At 35.4% G+C, this 27,243-nt stretch overlaps 1 protein-coding gene across 2 annotated transcripts in view; it reads right to left on the bottom strand.

Moving 5' to 3' along the window:
* LOC107680702 (FERM domain-containing protein 4B-like) overlaps window positions 1–23,495 on the bottom strand; it is a 34,743-nt gene extending 11,248 nt beyond the window's left edge. For both annotated transcript variants that reach the window (XM_016476725.1, XM_016476724.1), the window contains exons 1-11: window positions 23,334–23,495; window positions 17,515–17,580; window positions 17,310–17,404; window positions 16,269–16,361; window positions 15,935–16,019; window positions 14,076–14,132; window positions 13,644–13,666; window positions 7,900–7,983; window positions 6,794–6,859; window positions 6,312–6,369; window positions 5,900–5,986 (exon numbers count right to left, since the gene is read on the bottom strand). In XM_016476725.1, the coding sequence (XP_016332211.1) occupies window positions 5,900–5,986; window positions 6,312–6,369; window positions 6,794–6,859; window positions 7,900–7,983; window positions 13,644–13,666; window positions 14,076–14,132; window positions 15,935–16,019; window positions 16,269–16,361; window positions 17,310–17,404; window positions 17,515–17,580; window positions 23,334–23,495 (876 nt within the window). The remainder of the gene's footprint in view (window positions 1–5,899; window positions 5,987–6,311; window positions 6,370–6,793; window positions 6,860–7,899; window positions 7,984–13,643; window positions 13,667–14,075; window positions 14,133–15,934; window positions 16,020–16,268; window positions 16,362–17,309; window positions 17,405–17,514; window positions 17,581–23,333) is intronic.
* Window positions 23,496–27,243: the final 3,748 nt, after the last annotated feature.

The raw sequence follows: 27,243 nt of genomic DNA, 5'->3' as shown, positions 1-27,243 counted from the left end.
AATTACTGATTATAATGACTTATACTGTCTTTTTACGCGTTGCGTTGCATCGTGCCACGTAAACATAAAACCATGTCTGCATTTGTGATCGGAGAAACAACAAACAACAAGCGCTACACTACACTGCTCAAAACTCATGTTTGAATCATCAGCGGCAAATTACTTAAATATGAAAACATACTTACAGGCTGCGAGTCAGAAGCACCAGACTGTCCTTGCAAAGTTGGAATTGCCCCACTTTAGAAACAGCCTCTGAGCACAGACGGCATTATAGGCTACTCTCCCAGTATCAGGAAACAGTCCTCCGTAAAATGCGTTGCACACACACGAATATTTGGGTTGAACTGTTCTGGAACAGTGTTGTAAATACAACTTAACCACTGATTTCTAGTTGTGTCCTCTTTTGGAAGGCCAAACAAAGTAGTTTCGCTTTCACAACGAAACACAGCGTCTCCACAACATGGCGGCAGCAACCTACAGCAATACTACAGCGAGAATCACAGGTACGCCTTCTTTCTTTGCGTGAACATTTGGGTGGCATTATGCAAATCTTCCCACACAGTGACGTAGACATGTGGGGGCGTGTTTAAACGAGGCGTTTTAAGAGGGCGTGGACGAGTCTTAACTTTTATAAAGAATATCTCTTTGGGTTTGAGACTTTAGTCTTTGCAACTTTAGGGATCTTATCTATGCACAAACAGTTTGTAACACTCCAAAGAGAAAGGAAAACTTGAAATTGCATCATATGACCCCTTTAAAATATCACTGATCCTGAGCACCATAAGAGACTTGTGTAGCACTAATATCGATACCTGTGGATTCAGTTTACACGCATCTAAAAACCAGCTCATACATAATCTGGATGTGTCAAAGTAGTATTTTATAATCGTACACACCTTTAAACTCTTTCCTGTCACTGGGCTAATGATGATGCAGTGCAGAAATATGTTGTGAATATGGACACACCCTCAAGATGCGTCTCTAGATCTTCAAGACAGGTTTCATCCAAAAGCAGCGGAATGCGGTTATCAGTCCTTTTTTGGAGTGGCACATTCAGTTTTATATACACATAGATATATTATGAGTGATAACTGCATTCTAAAACCAAAATGACTTAATCACAATTTAAGTCAATTTAAGACTCACAATCATATTGTTTTGTAAACCTGTGCTATGTAAATGGAACTGCACTTTGTATGGACTGGACTGTCACCCTGACTGGGTGAACTGCCACAAAACATTAAACCTAACAAAAAGCACAAAAAATACTAACTTTTCAGATGGTAAGGTACAAAAAAATATATAAATATAACAGAAGCCACACCAATACACGTGATCAAACATGAGCTTGTGTGAAGTGCTGCTTCTTTGAAGGCATGTTGGAGCTACAATGAAAGCTAATTGAAAAACAAAAACTGAATTGTCTGGCATGGTCTTAAAATCTGTGTGTCTATGATTTGTCATCACCATATTTACAGACAATCCAGACGCAATTGTCAGCTCAGAATGATGACTCAAACATATTCTGCATCCTCCTCTCTCAGACACAAGACACTCATACATACAAAATCCCTAAGGAGGTAACCACAAATAAATAGTGAAAACAATTTAGAAAGAAATGTGAGCGCTGTTTGCATACACAAAACTCACCACCTTGATGGGGTGTTGCTATATGGTTGTTAGGATCTTTAAAGTGGTTTTTAATAAAGAGTGAATATAAGGTCAGTATTTTCCAGTTAATACTTTATTCATTTGCTTTGGCTTTAGTGCAACATATATATATTTTTTAATCATTTAATTATTTACTTAATTTTGCAAACAACAGGTTATCTTTATAATATCACATTTTCTCACATAATATAAATGGGTTGTTATACTTGAAACTATATTGCCATCTTTATATTTTAGGAAGGTGGTCCCTTGCAAGGAGATCATATTTCCTTGGCATCAAAATGTTTGAAAACCCCTGCTTTACAGGATGACCCAATTATATAACACACAAGAGCACAGAATTTAGTGTAAACACAATGTACACTGTAAAAAAAAAATTTTTTTATTAACTATCATTTGCCAAGTAATATTTCTAGATCTTTTAGCAACATTCCTGTATTAATGTAACCAATCATTCAAACAAAAATATATGGGATCAAATTGGGTACAGACTAATGACTGTAGACTTGATTTTTTTAAAGTCATCTTTAGCAGCAATAATACAAAACACACTCCATTTACTGCTTTCGTAGGGCATCAGTTCAGAGCCCGGGAAAGTTCAGACAAAACGTTTCAGAGCTTTTAATACCTGTTACGTACGCTGTGCTATGTCAGCTTGCTTATGTATATGTTATTGTATGGGTGCGTTCGTATGTATGCTTTGTTTGTTCCAGATGCGAAGCTCATTGGCGGATCTGCCTGTCACTCTGCTGACGTTGGACGCTGACGTCAGTGATTGCGCCACCAATGGTCTGCGGCCGCGCAGTTTATTTAAAGTTCACTAATGTTAATGGCGATTAGGCTGGACTGGGTGATGTTATGGCTCTGTGAGGACGGTTCTTCTCTCTCTTGCGAGAAGACCAGTCTGAGAGTCTGTTGTTGGCTAGCGTTACGGTTCTGTTTTTCTTGCCGTAGTATCAGTGATTTGCTTGTTGTTGATTATGACTTTGATGTGCGTGTTGCACTTGTCTGATGTTGTCCGATCAAGGTGCCGGTTGTGAAACTCCTGTCCATTTACTGATGAGAGTTGTGTGAATTGTGTTGGAGAGGTTGTGAGTAAGGTAAGCATGTCGCGACATACATTCACATGTAGGTTTTCACTACTGTATTAGACACATCAGGTTAGTGCGAGAGGTGCTCATTTTGTATGTTTTTGTTTGGTTAGTTAGAGTAAGGTTAGGAATGGCGTCTTGTACGCTGAAGATGTTTGTTTCTACATTTTCTGTTGATAGATAGTTATGTTTTGGTTAACCTTAGTTATTGGGAGTTTTGCTTTTGTTTAGTTTCTTGATTTAAGCATCTCTCTCGCTCCTTCCTCTCCTCCAACCTACTCCCGACTGTCATTCATTGATTGTACATATTGTAAATATTTACTTTAATACTTTACTCTCTTTCTCTCAAGCACTTTACAAGAGAATTAAACATTGTGGCGGAATTATTAGTTTTGTGGCTGGTTCTCTTCTTTGTGCAGCTCCTTCCCATTTTTGATATGCACACACTTAAATTTTTGTATGTTATATCTACCAGTATTCCTAGACGAACCATAGCTGATTGGTGAGGGACGTAACAATACCCCAGACCCCCAACAGCTCTTGCATGTGGAGGAGTTACAGCCGCGAGACCCCTCGCTCTACTCTATGGCGCCCTGCTGAGCTAATTGTGTTTTATTGCTTGATCAATTGTCTGGGCTGAGTGAAATGCACAATGACGGTCAGATTTGCATAATGAGCTTGATGTGTTGGAAGAAGATTGGGGGGCGGGCGGGCGGGCGGACAAAGACTGCCCTCCTTGGCAGGAAGCACAATCAATACTGGCCAGATGATGGGTTGCACTCTGACAGGGCCTAGTGTATTTTCAAAAACAGAGTGTTAAAACACTCAATCGAGTGAGAAAAGACACAAAAAAGGAGAGTGAGGGAATGAGAGAGAAGATGACCAAATTTATTACCTTTTTTTGGACATGGTACCTTGAAAAATGTGAATATATGTATATCAAAATACTCTAGTAATACTACGTGATAGCAACACTGTACTATGGTGCCACCACTTTACCTTTTTGTTAAGGCAAAAGGAGAAATAAAAAGGAAGATGTTTACTCCCGTAACACCCCGTAGATGTCTTTGCCAGAAGAGCTGACTGGGGCACCGTCAATAGAGCCAATCCCCCTTCAGACATCACATTGCAGGCTTCACTCCAGTTTCTGCCTCTACTGCCCAGCACTGCTCCCCATGAAGCTCCATAATTACACCCTCCACAGGGAGGGGCTGGTGTTCATTGCTGCCATGCAGCAGGGTTTCAGAGTGGGACATGGCCATTAACACTCTGGCACAGGGCTGAATATACATACACACCCAGCTGCATCATACAAAGCACTGGTGTAATGGATGCCAATTAACAGACACTTTAATGAGTGAGGTTGGGGTGAAATATAGAAGCTCTCCTCATAAAAAAAGAGCAATGGTTACTAATCTCTCACAGGACAGACTTGTGATAAAAATGTGATAAATGAGCATGTTCATTAAAAATGCCAAAGAACACAAAATTATAGATAAGAGACATCTAAAGAGGAGGCACACCAACATGCTTGGAAACAAAGTTTGTTTCTGATGAAGAACTAATGACTGAATTTGCCAGCTTATATTCATCAAATCTATAAGATCTTTAGGATTTTTAGGCACTTGGTAGTAGGCCTGGGCAATAAAACGGTATCGATATTTATCGACGGTACACCTTCTTCGATAACGCTATAAAAAATTATCTAGTTGCACTCGCGTCTCACACAAGAGATGTAGCCATGCAAAGTTAAAACAGTTAAAACTTTTAGAAAACACGTCGCAAATTTGTGGAGGTTTATTCCCTCCACTGCGTCTCTTATGTTTTTAAATGCAATCTGCGTGATGCGCGATTCGGCTCTTTGTATTAAGCAATGCATAAATACATGATGCCGTTTTGTTCGTAACTGCTTATGCAATTTACGAAATTATATTTGATTTATACGAGTTAATTTAGACGTAACGCAGGTTTTTTTATAGACATTTATTTCCTTGCGTTGATAATTTAAATGTGCTGCATTATTTTGCTCATTGCGCCCTCCTGTGGCCTCGGGAGACAAGCCAAAGGTTTCCTTAAGTCCCATTTAATCTGCATATAAAACATTAGAAATTAGATATTTGTTTAATTTTTATTGTGTGTTTGACTGTTAAAACAAAAAATATTTGTTGTTTGTCTCAATAAATTAGGTTAATTTAAAAATACAGTGGTTAAAATTAAACATTTTTTTCTATTGCTCTTTGTTTTACAAAAGGTTATAAAAATGTCAATAATTATCGATACCGAACGATATGAAACATTATATCGTTGATAAATTTTTTAGCTATATCACCCAGCCCTACTTGGTAGCAAGTACACTATATTTACAAGAAGAATTGCACACTACCATTCAAAGTTTAGAAGCAATTAGATTTTTTTTGTAATGTTGAATTTTTAAAAAAGTCTCTTATGCTCACCCAAGGTAGCATTTATTTAATCAAATATACAATAAAAGCAATTGTGCAATATACAGTATTACAATTTAAAAATGTCCTATTTTAACATTTTAAAATGTAATTTATTCCTGTGATGGCAAATCTCAATTCATCAGCCATTACTCCGTCTTTGTCACATTATTCTTCAGAAATCATTCTAATATGCTGATTTGGTGCTCAAGAAACATTATTATTATCAATATTGAAAACAGTTGCACTGCTTAACATTATTGTGGAAACAGATCCGATTTTTTCAGGATTATTTGATAAATATAAAGTTCAAAAGCAAAAAATAAACGGCATTTATTTGAAATGAAAATCTTTCGTAACTTTATAAATGCCTTTACTATCAATTCATGCATCTTTGCTGAATTTCTATCTTACTGACTTCAGAGTTTTATATTCCATTTTTTTTTTGTGAAATAATCTGTAGTTCCTACTTTTTTATTCAGCAGTTTCCATTCAGGCAGTAACACTGCTATGCAATTATTTGAAATACTTTTTCCATGCCTAAAATTGTGATATTAAGCATTTCAGATGAACCCACCCTAAAATCATGACTGTGAACAGAGAAAAAAAACTGTAGAATTTTCTCCATCACCACTGTGACTTTTGGCACTTTCTAAACAAAATAAAACAAACAACCAAACAAACAAAACAGCAAACCTTTCGAGGCTTGAGCTTGTCTTGCAGGTCGTACTGGCCAATGCCTTTGTAGCTAACCCCCAGCCACCACGGTATACCCTGTTTGTCCTGTGAAAGAGATGAGACTTTTTTTGAAATTGAAAGGTAATTGCTGCTTTTTTTCTGGCAACGGGAGCGAAATAAAAAGATCAATTGGATCCAACCTACATAGCCATTTACATACAGTAGCAGCTATTTTAATAGCACTGTTTGATCTCGAAAGACATTTCTAATGAACTAAGCACAATTATAATTATACCACACACATTTTACTTGTGGTTAATTATTTAACCAACCATAAATCAAGTTAAGGACGTATTAATTATGGCTTCAGTATTTATAATGTCTAGTTCTGTATTTCCTAAAATATCAAATGATAAATCAAACCACACACCTTCACTTTGTAGTAATGAACTCCATATGCAGGCAAAGACTCAACTAAGGTCAGATACCTGTTGAACAACAGTATAGCAAAGAAAGTTAATAAGACAGTGTTTCAGCCAAAAACATCAAGGAAAATTTTAACCCTAGTAAATCATCTATAATGTGTCACTGACAGAAGTCCCACAATTGATTTCTCTTGGTGCTTTCACAGTGAGGGACAATGTCAATATATCAACACAGCAGCACAAATCAAGCTGACAGAAATGACCTTGTCTCTTCCCAATGAGCTAAAAATAAAGTGGCAGAGTCGGTAGGCCTGTTGAAAGCAGTCACTTTCAGTAATGTGGTCTAATGAATTACGCAGTTTTGCCTTTCCACAATCAACTGTGCAGGAGTTATCAGAGGTAGAGCAACAGGCTCAGACTTGTAGTTCGTGTACCTACGCTCCTTGAGATCATCTATGTCACACATATAAATGATTAGTGTGCTTACCGCACGATAGCCTGTCCACGACTGAGGCCTTTCAGCTTCTTATAATGCTCGATTACTTTATCTTCACTAGAGGGCAAGAGAGAGAAGGATTACCACCCGCACAAGTGCAACAAAACAGTAATTGAGCATGAGACCAACATGTGAATGTGCCATTTAAATGACGTGGCTAGTCAGACTATTAACTAGTCAGATATAACACCAGGTGCACCCATGTGTGAAATGCCATCTGGCTGGCTGGCTTGTGAATCACACACACACAATCTCTTTGAGACAATTATGTTAATAACTGGTTTCTTAAACACACAGACACACTGTAAGTATTCATTTATTATTAGGAAACAACAAAAAAATTAATAAAAAATTAATATGACAGATGAACATTACAGGAAACTTGTACACCCATAAAAATCACAATATACTGGCAATTTTTATGTATATAAACTAACACAGCTGCTTTTGCATGCACTCGCACAGCTGTCTTTTAAACACTTGCACTAACACACAGCTGTTTCCTCACACACTCATTCCCACTCACACACTTCAATAATTGCTGTCTGTTAACTGGTTTACTGGTCTTACTGCTCCCCACACTCAGTAGGCATTGATTAAAGCTGCCACATCAATCCTTTTAAGGTGGGAGATTTCAACATCTAGACATCTAGGGCTACAGATGCCAGAGGGCAGGGATCATTAACAAGCAAGGTAATTAATTAGGTTTGTTTGAAATAAACAGTCTACAGCTTGCACATTACACATGGCCATAAGAGTCCAATTACACACATATTCACACTTGAAACATGACATATCGGAGTCATTTCTGAGTTATAGACATTGAATAATGTTCTTAAAGATATGAAATGAAAATGCACACATTTACTTGCTTAACAAATGCACATAATCTCATGCTGATGTAACCAAGGCTGCATAGGCCTATAAAATATTAACTAATAACATCATATCCCATTTTTCAAGATCAATCAAAACCTGATGGACACAATCAAGTCTTTGCCTACATCACTTCTTACTGAATACTGTGTTTCACTCGCAAAAATGTCATATTACAGAAGCTACCTGTATATATTACCAAAACAAAAAAGCAGTCTTACCAGAATGCTAATGATGGGTGCTCCTTCAATACCGCAGTGGGGAAAGCTGGAAGCTTTTTTAAGTCTGATCTTGTGCTTTCATCACTAAAAATGAAAAACAAAAACAACATGTTAAAATTAAATACTTCAGAAATAAATAATGGGTGTCCTAGCTAAATATATGCTAGTGTAGAAAAACTAAACTCAGCAGTAGTGTAGATAGAATTATAGTATGTAGGCGATAGCATTACTGTAACTTTCAGCAACATGTGGGTGATTCTCATGAAATCTTCGTTTTAAACATGAAAGGTTTAAAAAGACTTGCCTCAATAATGTCCATTTTAGGCATTAAAAGTGAGGGCCGATGTGTTTACAGACAATTTAACCTTCTTGAACATATTTTCCAAAACACACCCTTTTAAATACATTAAAGAGAGAGAACTTAATTGTAACTTAATTATTTATTATTATTATTAAACTTCATTAAAGTGCAATTTAAGCAGTTCTACAGCACAAATCAGTAAATTTTAACCTTCAATATTATAATGTAGTACCAACTGACTCTCATGTATATTTTACAGCATTAGTTGAGAGATTTTTTTTTTCCTTGAGAAAATTTGGCATGTACTGTCCCTGATGTATCCAAAATAATCGATATTGAATCGAATCGAGTTGGTAATCGAATCGGATCGCAAGCTTGTGAATGAGGATCGAATCGTGAAATTTGTGTCAAAACCCAGCCCTACTGTTATCATTAGTCTGACAGTTACTTAAAACACTGAAATAATAGATATTTTTAAATTAACATTTTTCTTTAATTTTGACTCGATTCTGACTATCATTACCGCAACGCCTTCCAAAATCTGCAAACTAATGTTTTTTTTATATCTCATTGAAACTTTACATTTTCCAAATGATGTGGCAAACCTGAAAGAATATAATGTATAAATTCTGTAGAAGCAGCACTTGTTTGGCCAAAACAAGGTGTGATTTAAGAGATAATGATGTTTGTTTTAGGAGAGCAGATGTCATTCTTTTGAAATAGAACTCTGAGGTGAAGAGTGATGACACTGATAAGCGGACGTTTGAATATTTTCTTCTAAGAGCTTCTTGATGTTTGAAGAGCACATTGGTTTTATCTTTTATCATCCTGCTGGAATTCCTTTTTAGGTAAATAAGCTTCCACCTCACAACTCTTACACTTTAAACCAATCAGTGTTTGAATTACATATTACGAGCATTTTTTTTTCTATTCTGCAACTACAAAAACCTTGGTTTGACATTTTATAGTCCCTCAGAGCCTATATAAAGATTAGATGTAAATGTGAGATTTCCCATGTAAGGTTACAAATTCAAGCTGCAGTTAGTGATGATGTAGGACTTGAGCTAATAGCATCTTATCTCAGTGGAGAGATTGTGATATACTTCAATGTCAAAGACTGTGACCTGAATATACAGGTAAAGCAAAGTGCATTTCAATTACAAATCATGTTTAAATAGTGCTGTTTCAAAGTTGTACGACCTTTCTTCTGTGGAATAAAAGCATGCGATTGCATTGACAAATTGCATCTAGTGCATTATTAAACTTTTCTTCTTGTGTGTTGCATGGAAAAAAGGAAGACATACATGTTTGAAATGGCATGAGGGTGAGTAAACAATGACAGAATATTTATTTAATTTTTTTTGTTTGAACTATCCCTTCAAAAGCTTAGGAGGCCACACATTTAACTACAATAAAAGCTACATAAAAATCAAACTGGCACCATCATGAATGGAACAAAAGACACAACACCTGAATTCATAAAACAGGACAGCATTGTTATTGAAAACCCTCATATCATGGGCTTCCAGACATCTGATCTGCTTTAGCAAGCTATGATCTTTTCCAAAACTGTCTTGAGGGTGCAGTGGGCAATATTGTTTTCACAGGAAGCAATTACTCCGGTAACAAAGCGCAAGAACTGATCTAAATGTGCAGAACACTGTAAAACTATAACATCAGATTCAGAATACTTAGAAAATTAATTGAAAACAAAAGGAAACAGGTTACAGAATTTAAAACATTTTAAACATAACATAGAAACATAACCTTTCTAACCCTACTTATCAGCCCATTAATACCTTGCTTGACTAAGCACCACTATATTCCACGGCGCACCTCCCTTTCCAAGCCAGCTGATTCTGTAGTTCAGCAATTTATGATAAGTTTGAAGGTATAAATCTAGCAGGCCGGTTTGATGATGTGGTAAAATACAGTAAGCTGGTGCCCTGAGACCGCAATGCCTTGTCAGCAATCTGGAATTCATTATGCTGTCTGTACTATCAAACAGTTGGCAAGGAAGGGCGCGCAAACACTTAACCCAGCACAAGCAACGCATGGAGGAGTTAGAGCCATGTGTCAGCTTTTTCAAGAATACACCTACCCTCATTACAAGGAAATCAGAGGGAAATGGGTCATTTGATGCTAACGTCCTTGAACTGAAGGCGACTTCTGCTTAGAATTCAGATTCAACAAGATCAAGGATTATCGCAGTAAAATTTAAGAGTCCTCACGGTTTATTTTCAAAGTGGCACCACTTCCTGAACTTTCTATATTCTCTCTAAAGTGCTAGGACATATGGGGGGTGATCTTCTAGGGAGAACCCCCACTTGGTTGCTCCTGACATAAACTGCAGACAGATGACATCAGTGTCCTGCATGACACCCTATCGTCTGCCAACGGGAGATGTCTCCACTCCCTCTCCCAGAAAATCTATGCAGTCTTAACAGTGGAGAGGAGTTGGAGTAGGTTTATATGGAGAGAGGTGGGGGTCTTCCTTCCTACATAAACTTAAAGCCCTGGGCCTCCAAATGCAACCGCTCAGGCTTTATGAGATCTGGAAGCCTTTATCCACATGGAAAGAACAGAAACCAGAGGAAGAGAAGGTCTGAGTGCTTGCTGTATCCTAAGCCCACTTAAACTATAAAAGCACGCTATCAGTAACGATACGCTGCTACCAGAACTGCTCGACAGCACTGCTTAATTATGTGCCAGAAAAGAGTAAAGTTAATATCAGCTATAAAAATGTACTCACATAACCCACCTATCTTTAACCAAAAACAAAAAATTGGGCATACAGTACGGTTTAAAATGTATGGGGTTGGTAAGATTCTTAAAATATTTTTGAAAGAAGTCTCTTATGCTCACCAAAGCAATTTATTTGATCAAAAATAATTAAAAACGATAATATTGTGTGGAAATATTATCACAATTTAAAATAACTGTTTTCTATTATTAATACATTTTAAAATGTAAATTATTCCTGCAATGGCAAAGCTGAATTTTCATTACTCCAGTCTTCAGTGTCACATAATCCTTCAGAAAAATCTAACATGCTGATTTGGTGCTGATTAAAAAAAAAATCTATGACCCAAACAGTGGAACAGTGCTGTACAATCATCTCTCTCTCTATATATATGCATTTATTATATTTTGAAATATAATTTATTAAAACACACACACACACACACACACACACTTCCCCTCATATAACCTTATATAATCTCGTCTTTAATCTTTAACACACACTTGAATTGCCCACACACACACACACACACACACACACACACACACACAATGAAATGTACATCTGTTAACTCATTGTCATAACCAAACATGCACATCATGTGAGATCAACACGATTCCACAGAAAAGAGCAGTGCCAATGTGCCACTTCCTGTTGTAGAAGTACTAGACATACAGTAAATGTAAAAGGCCAGAGTGAAAGCAGCTCCAATATGCCACCTGTGGCTGTGTACTCTAACCTCCCATTTTCACGCCAAGCCTTTTCGATATGTCCCTTCCTGTCCCTTTTTGACAAAAACAAGTCAACACAGAAAGAAAACAAAGCTTGTCAAAGCCATTTCACAAGGTCTTTAACAAGTTCCCCACTGCTAAACAAAAGCAGTCATTGTTGCAAGGTAAACATTTTCAGAGTAAAATGGAATGTTTACACACACCTCTGTTCCCAATAGTGGACAAGCTTTGTTTTCTAATAATGAACTGCAAGGCTATTGAGAAAGAGTGACCAACACATGTTCAAACCTTTCTGACCAATTCTCCCTTACATTTTTTTTTGTTACTTTAACAGATTGTTTTATCCCTATGCATCCCATTAACTGCCTCAAGATTAGTCCATGCAAACAGAGAAGGCGAAGAATGCCATTACTTACAACAACTAATCATTTTGAGTAAACCTCCTGAAAATTTATGAACGAAGAACCAGGTAATATGCCTACCAGTATGATGACTGTGGTAATGTGCTTAGAAAGTGGGCAACATTTATAAACAACGAAAATCTATAAATTGAATTATGCTCTGTCTTACACAAAATGCACATGCCAAGAGTCCTTTTTAAGGTTTAATACCAGAAATATCCAAGCCAAGGACATATACATCAGATATATTGACTTCTTACTCATTAAATGTTTCCTTTGGAAATGATCAACTAGGGCTGGATTCACAACAAAACAATGAGGCACACAGCCTAAACATTAACTTAAAATGCTTGCTTTGAGATGGATCTAACCAGAGGCGGACAGTAGTGAAGTATTTTTACTTTACTCAAGTAAATTTAAAAAGTATCTGTAGTTTATCAGAGTGTTTTTCTTTGGAAAACTTTTACTTCACTACATTCCAAAGCATAATATCATACTTTTACTGTGCTACATTTCATAAATAAAAGTTGTCGTTCGTTTTACCTTTAATACTTAAGAATATTAAAAATGTAGTACTTCCTTGTACTCAAGTAAATCTTTGAATTACTTTTACTTGAGTAAACGTAAGAAAGTAATAGATTTCTAATGTAATTAAGTATTAAATTATATTTAATATGAAACGTAGTGCAGTAAAGTACAATATTATGCTTTGGAATGTTGTGAAGTAAAATTTTCTAAAGAAAAACGCTCTGATAAAGTTCAGACACTTGAAAAGTACTTTTACAGCAAAGTAAAAATAATTCACTACTGTCCGCCTCTGGATCTAACTTACAAACACAACTCCACCACCAAGTTGGACGCACACTAATTTTAGCGATACAAATAAAAACACAAGAACATGACATTTAACTATTTTGAAATGATTCTGTAACATGGTGCAACCAAACTGAGTGCAACAATTTTTTTCTTTGTCCAGCTCTATTAATTTTAGTGTGCATTTTAATGATCAGATAAAGAAAAAAAAAAAAAATCAACACACTCACACACAATAAAAAGTGCATACAGTGACCCTGAAAAGTATTTGTAAAATTCATCCACACTCAATGTATGTAATTGAACAAGAAAGAGAAAATTCAATACCAAATAAAATATGCTCTCAAATGATGCTTAACCTTTTCTCAGAACTAACTTTTTATTCATTGCTTTTACTGTTTACAACCTGGTTCCAAGGTCATTTTAGTGGATTAAATCAGTTCCCTCAAGTTCACACAAGTGTCATAGCAGGTGTATTTTACATCAAGTCTGACAACAAGAGAATGTTACACTTTTACTAGGTGATAAATAAACCTTTACTAGTGCTTTTCTAGTGTTTTCCTAATTTTGAACAATGTCTATTAATTATCCAAACACAAACAAACCTTTAAAAATTAACTAAACATGACATGTATTTATACATTTATAATCCATATATATATATATATATATATATATATATATATATATATTACAGGAGTCGGTTACCCCCGATCTAATGCAATCTTGAAACCAAGATGAAAGATTTCTCTTACCTTGTGTAGTCTCCGTGTGCCTCCTAAAGAAAAGAGACAAAATGTTTGTGTTGATGAATCATTCAGATTGAACCTTTACACATGCTTGAGTCTTGAGTCAATGCGGTAAGAAGTTTAACTCCAGGGTGGGTTTACTACAGACCACACGTCTCTAAACTTTGTATTACACATTTGCCAAATAATGAAAAGTTGATCATTAGTTACGTCGCATCCTAAGCATTTCAGTGCACAAACGTGCAACGAGATACGACGATAGTTTGGCGAAAAGATAAATGCAAATTCTTACGCAAAAACCGGACATACAGTAGTACGCATGCAGTTGTAACCAGTTCAGTTGTAAAGCAGCTTCGGATACAAATTGGGTATGAAAATGACTCGCAGTAAGTCTGTCAAAACTAACGTTAACCCAGAGAATGAAAAATGCTCACTCACCTGAACAGTGTATGCGGCTAACTTAAAAACGAGCTCACTCTCCACTTCAATATTTTCCTGTAAGTTTCAAAAAGAAGGAGTTAAAAAATAAACGCTTTACTCACTCGGCTTTCGGAAGACACACCGTATCTAACGTGAACTATTTATCCCACCAACCGTTTCCACACACACAGGTTCCACTGAGGACGATACCATCATTGTAAACAGACACAGGGTGTCTTCACAAAAATAATCACTTTATCTACCTCACACGCAATATATCATTACATGACTGACAAATTATTACAATAACACACGAATCTAGCATTATAAAGAATAAAAGTCACTAATATATTCGGAATGACTGCAACAAATAACTTGGACCACCCCAGGATGACATGGTACAGTCTGGGAGCAGGTTCAGCGCTCGTGTTTCAACATGCATCAAAAGAAGTAAACTGTCTCGCGAAAGCAAATAATAATAAAAACAAACTTCATGACTTTGAATAAATTGTTTTCTCCACACGGTCGCGCCGGGGTCATTTTAAATAAATTACAAAAGTAGTTTGTGGCTGTAGGACGACAGTTACAAAAGTAGATATTTAATCGGTCAACATGGGGTCGCTGTACAGCAACGAGTAAAATCCCTCAACCACTCAATCACGCCATATGCAGCGCCCCGTGAGGGCTCAGGTCACGCCACTCATACAAAGACAAATGGCTGATTGCTAATGGCAATCTTGCAAATATTTACTATATCCTATCTAAAGCCATTTATTACATTACTTTAACAGTAATTTTATATATAAATATGATTAGCTTTAAATAGCAAGTAAACATTTGCAAAATTATATTATATATTTATATACGTGTACAATAACAATATTTATATTTATTATTAGGGGTGTAACAGTTTGAATTTTTTTTACAAATGTAAGCATTAAGTCATATTACAGCAAAATGCAACATACTAAATAAAATGCAAAATAAAATTACATACAAAACCCTAACATTTCTTAAATGTCCATGTTTATTCCCATATACAGAAAGTAGATATAAATAATTCTGTTGTCCCTGTCAAAAATCAGCAACTAGTAAACACAAACAGGGTTCAGCATCACACTGGAGAGATATACCCATTTGCTTCGAAATGGCTTGAGTAACAAATTATCAGTATTTCTCACCTTTTTATGTTACAGTGGAAAGCATCAAAAGCAGCACAAGATAGTCAAATACGTTATATGATTATTTCAGAATTATGTGACTTACAATAATGTCTATTTAAACACACAAAACAAGGAAATCTCTCAGAGTGAGTTCAATTTTCTTTATCAAATGTGTTAGGCTGAATTAAATTTGGTGGTTCAATAATAGCCTTTATAGCTGTAAGAGGCTAGAGAGGAGCCAGCCAACCCTGCAGCGTCCTGCTGTGTCAGGGCTGTCATCTGTAAATGCCCGTAATCAAAAAGAACTTAATGGAAGCCACCTGCCAAGCTCTTTTAAAGCCTCACAACAAGTAAAATAAAAGGGAAAAATAATCAACTGGACAATTGTTGAAAAAAACATAAGAAAACAACACAACTGCAATAAATTGTTGATAACATATGATAACAATTATTAACTGTTATCATGCATCGCACTACAAAATTACAGAAAAATCTTAATGAGTATTGTAATGTTTAATAAACCTTTGCTGATTAGTTGTTTTGATCTGTGACATGATTTTAATATTGATAACATATTATAAAAATTATTAACTGTTATCATACATTGCACTACAAAATTACAGAAAAATCATAATGAGTATTGTAATGTTTAATAAACTTATGCTGATTAGTTGTTTTGATGTGTGACATGATTTTGATACTTGGATCACTTACATTGTAGACAGATATCTTAGCATTCCGGAAAAACAGTTCAACGGTGGTAGCATCTTTCAAATATGCAACACTCTCGATGTAAAACCTACAAAAAACACAGCAACAGTCAACGCAGAACATAAATGTACTCCTATAATAAACGTAAACTAACAATGTTTACATATGAAGAGAAAAGAGATATGAATGAGTAGATATTATTGTCAATCCCAATGCCAAATCTTCTCGTCTCCATCTATCTTGCTTTTGTGTATGTAAATTGCATCAGCATGCCTGTGCAGGTGGCGCCCCCTATTGGATAGCCATTGAACATGCAAATGAGTGAATCTGAACTAACCTGACTTGGAATTTGAGCTCAAGAGGTCCAGTCTTTTTGGAAAGGTCATGGTCCAGCACCCTGCGATCCAGTTGAAGCCAGTTTTTCTGACCCCTGAGGAATGGCAATAAGATTAATTGAATACTTTGGTTAAAGTGACATAAGAAACACGCATCTGCCATAATGAGAGAACTAACTACATAATTTAACCTTACATGTTGTGTATGATCCTGTATGTGCTTTGTCGGAATGAATGAATGATCAAAGGGTCTTAATGCCAGTTCACACCAAGAATGATAACTATAAAGATAACTATATTAGCGTACACACCAGCGAACGATATTGTCTGTTTATTCTAAGCATATGTTTCAATTCTCGGGCTTGTGAAAGCAGGATTGATTCTGATTGGGTGTCAATGTTTTTATCATTCATCAGCTGGAAAAAATCGTTCTGAAAGTGATTCCAACGCTATCGTTTCTCTGTGCATTTTTAAAACGCATAACTTTTGCTACGGTTACGCCTGACGTTTACACTACCCCGGTGTTTTTCAACCCTCGAAAACTGAGACTTTCAAAAACGCTGTAGACCCCGTTTTAGTTTGAAAACTCCGGGGTTGCGTTTCAGTGTAAACGGACCAAAACTGTGTATCCTCGACGACCGTGTAAACAATGACATCATGCACATTGTTGTACCTGCATGAATGGTCATGTGACATGCATTTTCGGTTGTGTAGTGTGGATGGAGACCGTTTCTGAAACGCAGTGAAAACGCCAGTGTAGGCGAGGATCTTTTTCATTTTAAAACGAAAACGCACTAGTGTAAACAGGGCCTAAGCCTTTTGTTCAAAAGCATGCAATTTGACAAGATGTATAGTAGTTCGGTAGAAGTTTAGTTATTATTTGAGGTTGTCTGGCTAATGATCACATACTATAAATGAATATTATAATTAAAGATCTACTCAGGACGTCTTTGTATTAAGTGGTGAAATAGTGCTTGCTTATTGCTTATCAATAAGCAAGATTTCAGAAAATCATAATGGCAAAAATCACTTCACCAACTTACTTCTCATCCGTGAAGGAGATTCCAAAATATTCTTTCTCTTTCAGGTTAAAATGCGATGAAACCAGATCCAGAAGATCCCGGGACAACAGTTTTGGCTGTATTAGGGAAAACGGGTGTTAATCTTAATGTGTCTGTTTTTTTTTTTATTCCATGTATTATATGTCTGCCTGTCTATCTATGAGTTAGTGTGGTGAGTAAACTTTACCTGGACCAGCAGTTCCAGCTGCCTGTCATCTAGCAGAAGCACCTGACACAGCCGGCCCTCCGTCATCTGTCAAAGTAAAACACAACATCCAGTTAGTCTTAAAATATTCAATATTTGTATTTAACTATAATTCACAAAAATATGGTAATGAACAACCAAACTGTTCAAAAGTTTGGGATTTTAAATAAATACTTTTATTCAGCAAGGATGCAATAAATTGTATATAAAAAGTGACATTTTGTAATGATACAAAATATTTTTATTTTAAATAAACAGCACAACTGTTTTCAACATTAATAATAAGAAATGTTTCTTGAGCACCAAATCATGATATTAGAATGATTTCTAAAGGATCATGTGACACTGAAGTCTGCTGAAAATTCAGCTTTGCCCATCATAGGGATAAATTACATTTTTATAATGATTATATTATATATTTTATATATGAATATTTTTATAAAATATATTTATTTTATATATTTAAAAAAAGCAATTTAGCATAATTGGTGAGCATAAGAGACTTCTTTCAAAAACATGAAAAAAAAATTTAAACAACAGTGAATTTAATATTTTTATTGACCCTGTATGTGTGTATGTAATATTTTGAACATATTCCTCAATGACCTCTAATACAGATTTAGTCATCATCATAACCTACTGCTATACTTATAAACACTAATCTAATGATGTGAGGAGAGTGTGTCCTCTGAAACTGGGTTAATAAATTGGATTGTTTTTCCCATTGGGAAGATTGATCTCTGTGTAGAGTCAGCTGGATTTAGATGTGATCTTGGCAGCCTCTTGTCAGGGTGACTGTAGGAGTATTCAACAAAGTCAGAGAACACTAAATTATTTAATTAAATGAAAGTACTAATGAAAGTATTATGCTTTTATACTATTTAGGATGTAGCATTTGATTTAGAATGGGAGAGAGGAGAAAACACAGAGTGAGTGAAAAAGACTTAAACAAGAGCATAAAATTTTTTTAACTGATGTAAACCTGAACTTGTAAAGACACATTGTTCTCTTCATCATGTCTAGTACAACGCTTATATTTATATTTCGTGGTTTACATCATGTTTTCTTACACAATGGCTGCACAGCTGCAGCTGAAAGCCCTTTATGTACAAGACTGAGCCTTAATAGAATTCAATATAATCTGAGTGAATCATAGTCGTGAAATTCCAAACCGCAAATCTTTTTACTGTTCAAAGCTGCTCCCTGATAAGCTTTATCATGATAATATAACTATAATTATGTATAATCAATCCACCCTCATATTATCTTTAACATTGCATTAAATCAATTGCAAAATTATTAACACACACAATTAACTTTCTCCTTCATGCATTAAAATGGTGATGAGCTTGAGGTTTCGACATAGAGCATGCGTGAATTCTGCTTAATTAATGAGAACCAAACTATCTCTCTTCACCAGATTCACCAGTGTACTGATAACAGTTGATTAATTAACCAAAATTAGCCACTCTCATGTGAATTCACCAACTTTCGTGTGACTCACATTTTTTATATTATATAATATAAAATAAAATGTAATATAATATAAATGTTAATTATTTTAGATTTTAATACTTGGTATGAAAATGTCTGCAAGAGTAAATATTTCTTAAATGTAACTGTGATCAAACAAGAGCTATAATAAGTAGGCTACTACTGAATAAAAAAATCTGAGGGCTAGCCGCTATAAAAAACAAGGACCTGCATTTAAGCTGTCTTAATGAAGAGAATTATTGGTGTTGTTAATTACACAGGCTCCATTGTCTAACCTTGGATTAGTCACTATAGAAACTCTGTACAGGACCAGCCAGATGAATGTTTAAAGCCATGCTTTGATAAAACTTGTTATGAAGGATGACATAGAACATGCATACTAATAACAATACATCTCTGTGTTTTTTTTTCTTTTTTCAAATTCATTCCAAATGGAGAACATTACTTGGATTTCAGCATTACTTTACATTACGTGGAATTCATTCTTAGGCAATGTTTTGCTTAGCTTAAGGTGAAGTTTAATATTTAAATTTTGATTAGATCAATACCTTAGCAGTCAATACCGATTACCATACATAAGTAAAATCTGCTCCAGCAGCAATGCAGGGAGCCTCATTGGCTCTGAGTTGAACTTTATCTTGCCAAAAACAATGCTCTTGAAAGTGCTTTACACTAGACTCAGCATCAGCATTATTTATACTTAATGTGGCATCACTTCCCTGCCCGCCTATAAGACTTTCTTGCCCCCCACTAAAAAGCCCTGAAAAAACACCCACTTATGTATTTTCTGCTTGTCCAGTATAGATTTAGTCATTTGTTTTGTGTGCCATCAGACTAAAAGAGTAGCTGTTATAACAGTCTGCTAACTCATGTTATGGATCAATGCAGACAAATAAATTAGTATAGAGTTTGGGATAAGTAAAGAATATTTAAACTTGTGACTTTAAACTTTATCTGAAGACAATGGAAGTATAACAGATTTGTGTTTGCGTATGAATTAAGGCTACATATTTGCATATGGGGGGAAAGGGAATGAGTGACCATGCAAAATGAGAGGGTCGCGTGACGTATAATGCTCTTGACATATGGGTCATTCACCCTGAATTATAATCTGAGGTCAAACAAAGCCCCATACTCCCTCTCCAGAAACATACACACACACGCTTGTGGACACAGTTACCACTAGCTCTAATTAAAAAAAAAAACTTAAACCATTATTAGTACCACTAGCTCCAAACCTGTCTTACTTTCAGATGTGCATCATCTGTGACCTGAAGACCCCTTAACCTCTGCCATGCGTGAGTGTGATTTTTCAAGTCTAATCTTATACAAACAATACCATTTCAGGGTGAGTCACAAGAAAAACAAAAGGATGAAATGACTCAGACCTACCAGCTCTAAAACTACGTAAAAAAAAAACATCTCGAGAGAAGATCTGTCTGGATATATAAATATCACTCAACTGTGGAGTTACTCTCAATAAAGTTGATTAAAGAAACACAGAAATATAATTGGCTATTAAATTTCTAGTTGAATTTTGATCAGTTTCTCACACATCATATGGGTTCAGACCATGATCATTAATAAACTTGGTATAGTATGGACTTCTTTTTTGGTTTTATATTGTGCTTTTTGGGCATTTGTGAAGCTTCACAGCCCGTGGTATCCATTCACTTTCACCATATGGAAAAGAGTAGTGTCAGCATCCTGTAAACAAATTATTTTTGTATGATAGAAGAAAAAAAAACATAAAATACATTATATATATATAAATATATATACACACATATAAAATGCAAAAACAACTAATATGCCTATAACCTGAATAAAAATAAAACGAGTCCATAAGTCAAACAGTAAACACAAAGCAGTTCTAATGAATGAGGTTTTGCGAGATTTGTTTAACGTCTATTATATTCTCAGTGATATTCAGTATATTTTGCTCTAGAAACATCACCTGACAGTCAGTTTGCTCCTGCTAAACTGCAGCAAGTGACAGTCATTTTAAGGGAACATTGAAATACTCTAAAGATGCTTGCCGATCAGCTTTCTTTGCATGTTTAGCCTGCATAAAGAATATGGCATGCAGATTCCCCCATAAAATAAGTATTTTAATGTACATTTTATGAATTGACATTAATAATCACGATTCCAAAATCATTGAATGGTTCTAATGTTTTGTCATAACTGGGCAGCCCTAATTTATTTTCTACATACAGAACCCGAGGAAGACTAACAGCATTTTCTGACGAAGCCCCTCTTTTTACTGACCATTTGTCGACAAAGAAAAACAAATATTCATATTTACTTCCTATTCATGGAAAGTATACAAGCTGACATGTTTTTCACACAACGTCCACATGGTCAATAAACATCTTTCTTCACAGAATTTGAAAAAAGATGTGGTTCCGTTCCACAAAGACTTTAGACACTTTCTCCAAATGCTTTACATTGAACTCACATACAAAATTAAAATAAAATATAGAAAAGCTCATGCTTGTTTAACAATTCAGATTTCTCTGATGACAACAAGCATCTGTTCATCTTGACTTCTGAAGAAACCACATTAGTGTTTAACAGCATGCATTATATATTAGATGTCATGAATGACTGAATCCAGGTTAAGGTTAATAATACAACATTCCTTAGACACAATGACATCAGACAGACCTCAGCACAACAATAAGAGGAGAAACAGTGACGCTTGCACTCATAAAAAGTATGTGAGTTGAGCAGATAGTGCTATGACAATGTCTAAAAGAAAATTTACATTCGTGTTTTGACTTAATAGACCTACTCAATGCCCTACTAAAATATTTTTGTCAGACATCTAAAGAAATAGTTCTCATAAATTAAACATCAGCTACACACCATCATGTTGCTCCAAACCCATATGCCTTTCTATCTTCCACGATGCACAAAAGGAGTTTTACATATGGTGAAAGTGAATGGTGACATCAGCTGTCAAGTAAGATTTTCAAGCAAAGACTTTGCTTTATTAATTGAATAATAAATACATTTCAGTTTGTTCCTCACATAAGCGCTCACATGGCTTCATAAGACTTGGAATAATTCATATAGGCTACTTTTATGAATCTTTTCATTTTTCTTTGTTTAGTTAGACACTAGACAATCCCTGGTCTCCATCCACTTTCATTATATGAAGCAGCTAGAACAGTGGTCTTCACTATTTTTTTCATGGGAGCCGCACTGATAGGGCAAAGTCAATCGGAGAGCCACTTTTACCGCAAAGTATCAAAAGTTACATCCAGTCATAAATAGCATGTCTTTTTATCAATCTGTCATCCCTGATATGCAGTGCAATGCAATACAAAAGGGGCTATCATTCTTTATCATTTACCAGTCAAATTTCTAACTGAGACAAGATGATTAAAAAAAAGCAGGATTACCTTAATGCTGGAAAGACCTTAAGTTATTTCCTTTTTTTATACTAGCCCATCATGTATCTAACCATCCAAGTGCACATTCGGCGTTAAGAGCTAAGATTAAAACTGGTAACTCTGATGGACTTAGGACAAAGCAAGTGCAAATATCTTTTCTAGTATATATTTCCATCTTGTAATGCAGCTGTTTTAGTTTTTTTTTTTAAATATAAATGATTTGTAATAGAGCAGACACTGTCTGATTTTTAATGGGTTATGTTATAGCCCTGCTTGTTTTTAATGTTTTTATGAAATATCTGTATTGACTGCATGATCATATCATCGTATTATTTACTGTCATGCGAGCCACAAAGTAAAGCTTGGCGAGCCGCATGAGGCTCGCGAGCCGCGCAATGAGTAACACTGAGCTAGAAAGTCACACAGTTTTGGACCAACACGACTCGAGCGTGAATAAATGATAACAGAATTTTTATTCTTGGCAAAACACGCCCTTTAATTTAGATTTACACTGTCGTTCAAAAGAATGGGGTCAGTACGAGGCATTTATTTGATCAAAAATACAGTAATATTGTAAAATATTAGTACAATTTCAAATAACTGTTTTCTATTTTATTATATTTTAAAATGAAATTTATTTCTGTAATGACAAAGCTGAATTTTCAGCAGCCATTACTCCAGTCTTCAGAAATCATTCTAATATGCTGATTTGTTTTGAAGAAACATTTCTTATTATTATCGATGTTGAAAACAGTTGTGCAGCCTAATATATTTGTGATACCTTTTTCAGGATTCTTTGATAAATGAAAAGTTTTTTGAAATAATAATCTTTTGTAACAAATATACATATATGACCCCAAACCTTTGAACCGTAGTCTACATGACATAGATATAGACATCTCATACCTGGTAGACATCTCCCAGATGACACCATGTCTGCAGGAACCTCCTACAGGACACAAGCCCATCACTGTAGCATCTCCTCAGTACCTGTTCAGCCACAGTCCACACTAACTGACTTCCAGAGGCCAGCAGATCCTCTAAGCCACAAAATAAGCCCAGTGCCATGATCCCTGTTTGTCTGGCACACTAAGAAGTTGTGTGCTCCCTCTGAGGCTGATGTAACCTAACTGGAGCCTGGAAGAGCCAGGGTCGGAATGCCACTGGCTGGGTTTGAGGCTCTGTATGTAGGCTTCTGTCCAAGACTTTCCCCCTTGGAAGAGCGCACAGAGAGAGGACAAGCCACAAACAATCCACACTTAGAGACAAGCCTACTGAAGCTACTTAGACATACTCTGTGATGCACACACACACTCATATACAAAAGAATGTGCACTCACACATATACACACAAACATATTTACGCAAATTGTACACAATGACCGTCCCAGCCGTGCCTGTCACCTTCTCATAAACAAAAGTTGTGGTTTCTCTGTGCTTTTCACAAGCGTATGTCTTTTATGACCAACGTTTTACAGACACTTATATAAGACCAATCAAATGAGAATGTTTTGTTAGTCACAGCGATTAAAATAAAGACACAGAAGGTAAGGGTTACGATTCGCTGTTTCTGTATGTGTGTGTGAAAGTGTGTCTTTTAAGGGTGTAGTTTCCGCCAGATGCCACACTTCTCCATTCCATAAAGGAAAAATGTATAAAAATATCTACTTTCATTTGAGCCATACGTAATATAGGAGGCTGATGTGTTATTACTAACGCCCAAACTCTACAGCAAATTATAGAGGAAATTTAAAGGATGAAATGGAATAAATTAGGACATTTTCCATCCTCTCAGTGAACCCCTCAACTAAATCTATTATCCATCTAACCTCTAGTTTTCCTCAGCATCACTTCCTGTTCCACGTTTGTTTAGATTACATTCAATATGTCAGATGTTCAGGTTGTAGCAATCCAAAAGGATGTTTTTCTTTCTCCTCCTGCTCTCTGTGTATGAGTTTGGGGTCTTGCATTACACATCTTGGTGTTGAGTTCAGACTTAAAGGTCATTCTGAGAGGGAATTGTACATATTTGGCAGTAGAGAAGTTTATATGTCTCCGTATGTTTGTAAGATTTAAATCTTCTAAAACAAAGAATGCACTATAGGAATAAAGGGATATGATGTAAACAGACTAAAATAGCTAGAAATAAATAAAACACTTAATAGGATTTAACTTGCTAAAATTGCTTATTCCAAGAGGTAAACAAAATCTCAAAATGATGCAAACAAAGTCCATACAGAGAATAGAGAAAAACAAAAAAAGTAAACAATTCTGATAAGTGGTTGCTCCATAGTTAAAAACTGCTAAGAAAAACGGGCCAATCAATTCAGACTGTATGCATCTATAAAAAAAGGACTAGGAAGACTGCAGTTTTGCGATGTGAAAAATTGCTGTAGCTATGCACACAGACATTTGCATGGAGTATAATTAATCAAGACAACACACACACACAATATATCTGCTTCAATGTAACTGGTAATAGAGATGCGCTACTGTTCAAAAGTCTGTGTCTGTAAGATTTTTTAAAAATGTTTTTGAAAGAACTCTCTAATGCTATATTATTGTGAAATATTAGTACAATTTAAATGAAGTGTTTTCTATTTTAATATATTCTAAAATGTCATTTAATTTATTCCCGTGACGGCAGAGCAGCCATTACTCCGGTCTTCAGAGTCACATGATTCTTCAGAAATCATTCTAATATGCTGATTTGGTGCTAAAGTAACATTGTTATCAATGTCAAAAGCAGTTGTGCTGCTCAATACTTTTGTGCAAATCATGATCATTTTTTGTTCTTTGATGAATAGAAAGTTCAAAAGAACCCCATTTATTTGAAAGAGAAGTCTTTTGTAACATTGTAAATGTCTTTACTGTCACCTCTGATTAATTAAATTTGTCCTTTTTACCACACACTTTGTAGCTCGTGAAAATCAGCCTATGCATGATATACAGCATTATAGACACTATGAAAGCTATAGCGAAAGTAAACACAAACCTCTTGCAGTCACATAAGAAAAAGAAAAAAAATAAGGTGATAATTAATAATAGTGTGTATATTTATTAAATAAATTGTGGTTAAGTGTTGTTTAGAAAATATTAAGAGCATTTAACTAATAAAACCAAGAGATATATTTTCCTAATTTCTTAAAGGAAACTTAAGCAATTTTGAGGCTTGAACTGAGGAACTGATTAAACTGAAAAAAAATGAAGGAAAGAAAGAAGACTACCTATTTATTTTAAGAGAATTAGCTCAATTATGCAGTTTTATGATTGTTAGTTCCCAGCATGCTTTGCAAATGGCTGGATATGGAGAGTAAATATTGAAATTAAGCGCTATTTTATGTGTTTTTGAGTGAAGGGAAACATCTGTTAATGTTTAGTGTTCAGTTATGCTTGACATTTGAAAGAGTTTCTGTTATGTTGAAGTTTCTATTGTTACAGAACATTGTGCAGAAGCGTAGAGACAGGGGCGTGTCTACGTGGTGGCCAGGGGTGGCACCGTCCCCCCCTGAAATTTGGCTGGCCACCCCAGGTGCCCCCCCTACCAGATGTCTTGCCATAGGCTTGTTTTTAGTAAATTTCTAATTTTAGGCGGTTTCTATAGTGTGATCTTAATGACAATGTCGAGAGCGCATAATGTTACGCGATCCATGTGCGCAAGGATGAATCTCTCCACTCCCAAGCAGATTTCCTTCACTCACACAAAACTGGACGTGTGCTTTTAACATACATCATTCCGCCCATACTCGAAATCACAGACATTTGAGAATCAACTTAAAATAAATGGGCACATTTCACTAATATTATTAAATAATTTAGGAGATTTTACATGATTTATTCAGGTAGATTCCATTAAATAAAACAATCCTTAAAAACTACTAAAAAATATTATGAGTAATATTGTTACCATAATTTTTTAAAGTAGATAGCACATAATATTTTTTACAGTGTAGCATGACTTTTTATATGGGCAGAAAAGTGAGGAAAAAAATACAAGCTGTTGCATTAAACAAGAATTTGTTTAAAAAGCCTCCAACCATGACTGACAAAGTTGTGACCCGTGCTCAGCAGTTCCCTCACAGAGCAGCCATTAATGTTAAGCACTGATTGGATGCTGGGAGGCAAAGAGTCAAGGGGTTATGTGCATTCTGGGAATTCAACGAGCCTGTGGCACTGGTAAGAGCAAACACAGGGGCTTGAAACAGGGCACCCTGTGGTCTTGCATTGATCTGTAAGAGCCTTATACCCTCAACCTTAGTGTAAAACTAAAAGCTGAAAACAACTCAAATTAATCAAAAATAGGAAAATAGGAAGTGTTTTTTTCCATAATAGTCTCACATAATGTAATAGGTTTCTGATTGAGGCATTGTACATTCAAATATTTCTGACTACTAAGCCATACAACTGTCCAAGGGAACTGATTTCTAATTTTTCTCACGTGACTCCATTGGCTCTTTATTCTCACATATTAAAATAATTTCTAAAAAAAATAAAGAAATAAAATAAAATAAAAAAATAATAAATATTTAAAACAATAAAATATTCATAAAATCTTTTTTGCAGTGCAGTTCTAATCACCCTTTAAAGTTTATTCTATAATAACTAGCTGACTTATCCTTAAATATATATTTTATTTTATTTTAGATTTATCTTTCTGACTCATAAGTTTGATATATGATAAAGTATATTATTCATATTCAAATGCGGTCCCACTTTATATTAAGTGGCCCTAATACCTGTGTACTTAGTAACTAGATGTGTACATAGTATGTAACCACAGTGTAAGTACACATTGGTACATAGTATCTACAGCTGT

This window comes from Sinocyclocheilus anshuiensis, unplaced genomic scaffold (assembly GCF_001515605.1).
Source record: "Sinocyclocheilus anshuiensis isolate Anshui unplaced genomic scaffold, SAMN03320099.WGS_v1.1 scaffold396, whole genome shotgun sequence".
NCBI classification, from domain to species: domain Eukaryota; kingdom Metazoa; phylum Chordata; class Actinopteri; order Cypriniformes; family Cyprinidae; genus Sinocyclocheilus; species Sinocyclocheilus anshuiensis.
Note: the sequence above shows the minus strand (reverse complement) of the source record. Positions and strands in the feature narration are given on the sequence as shown.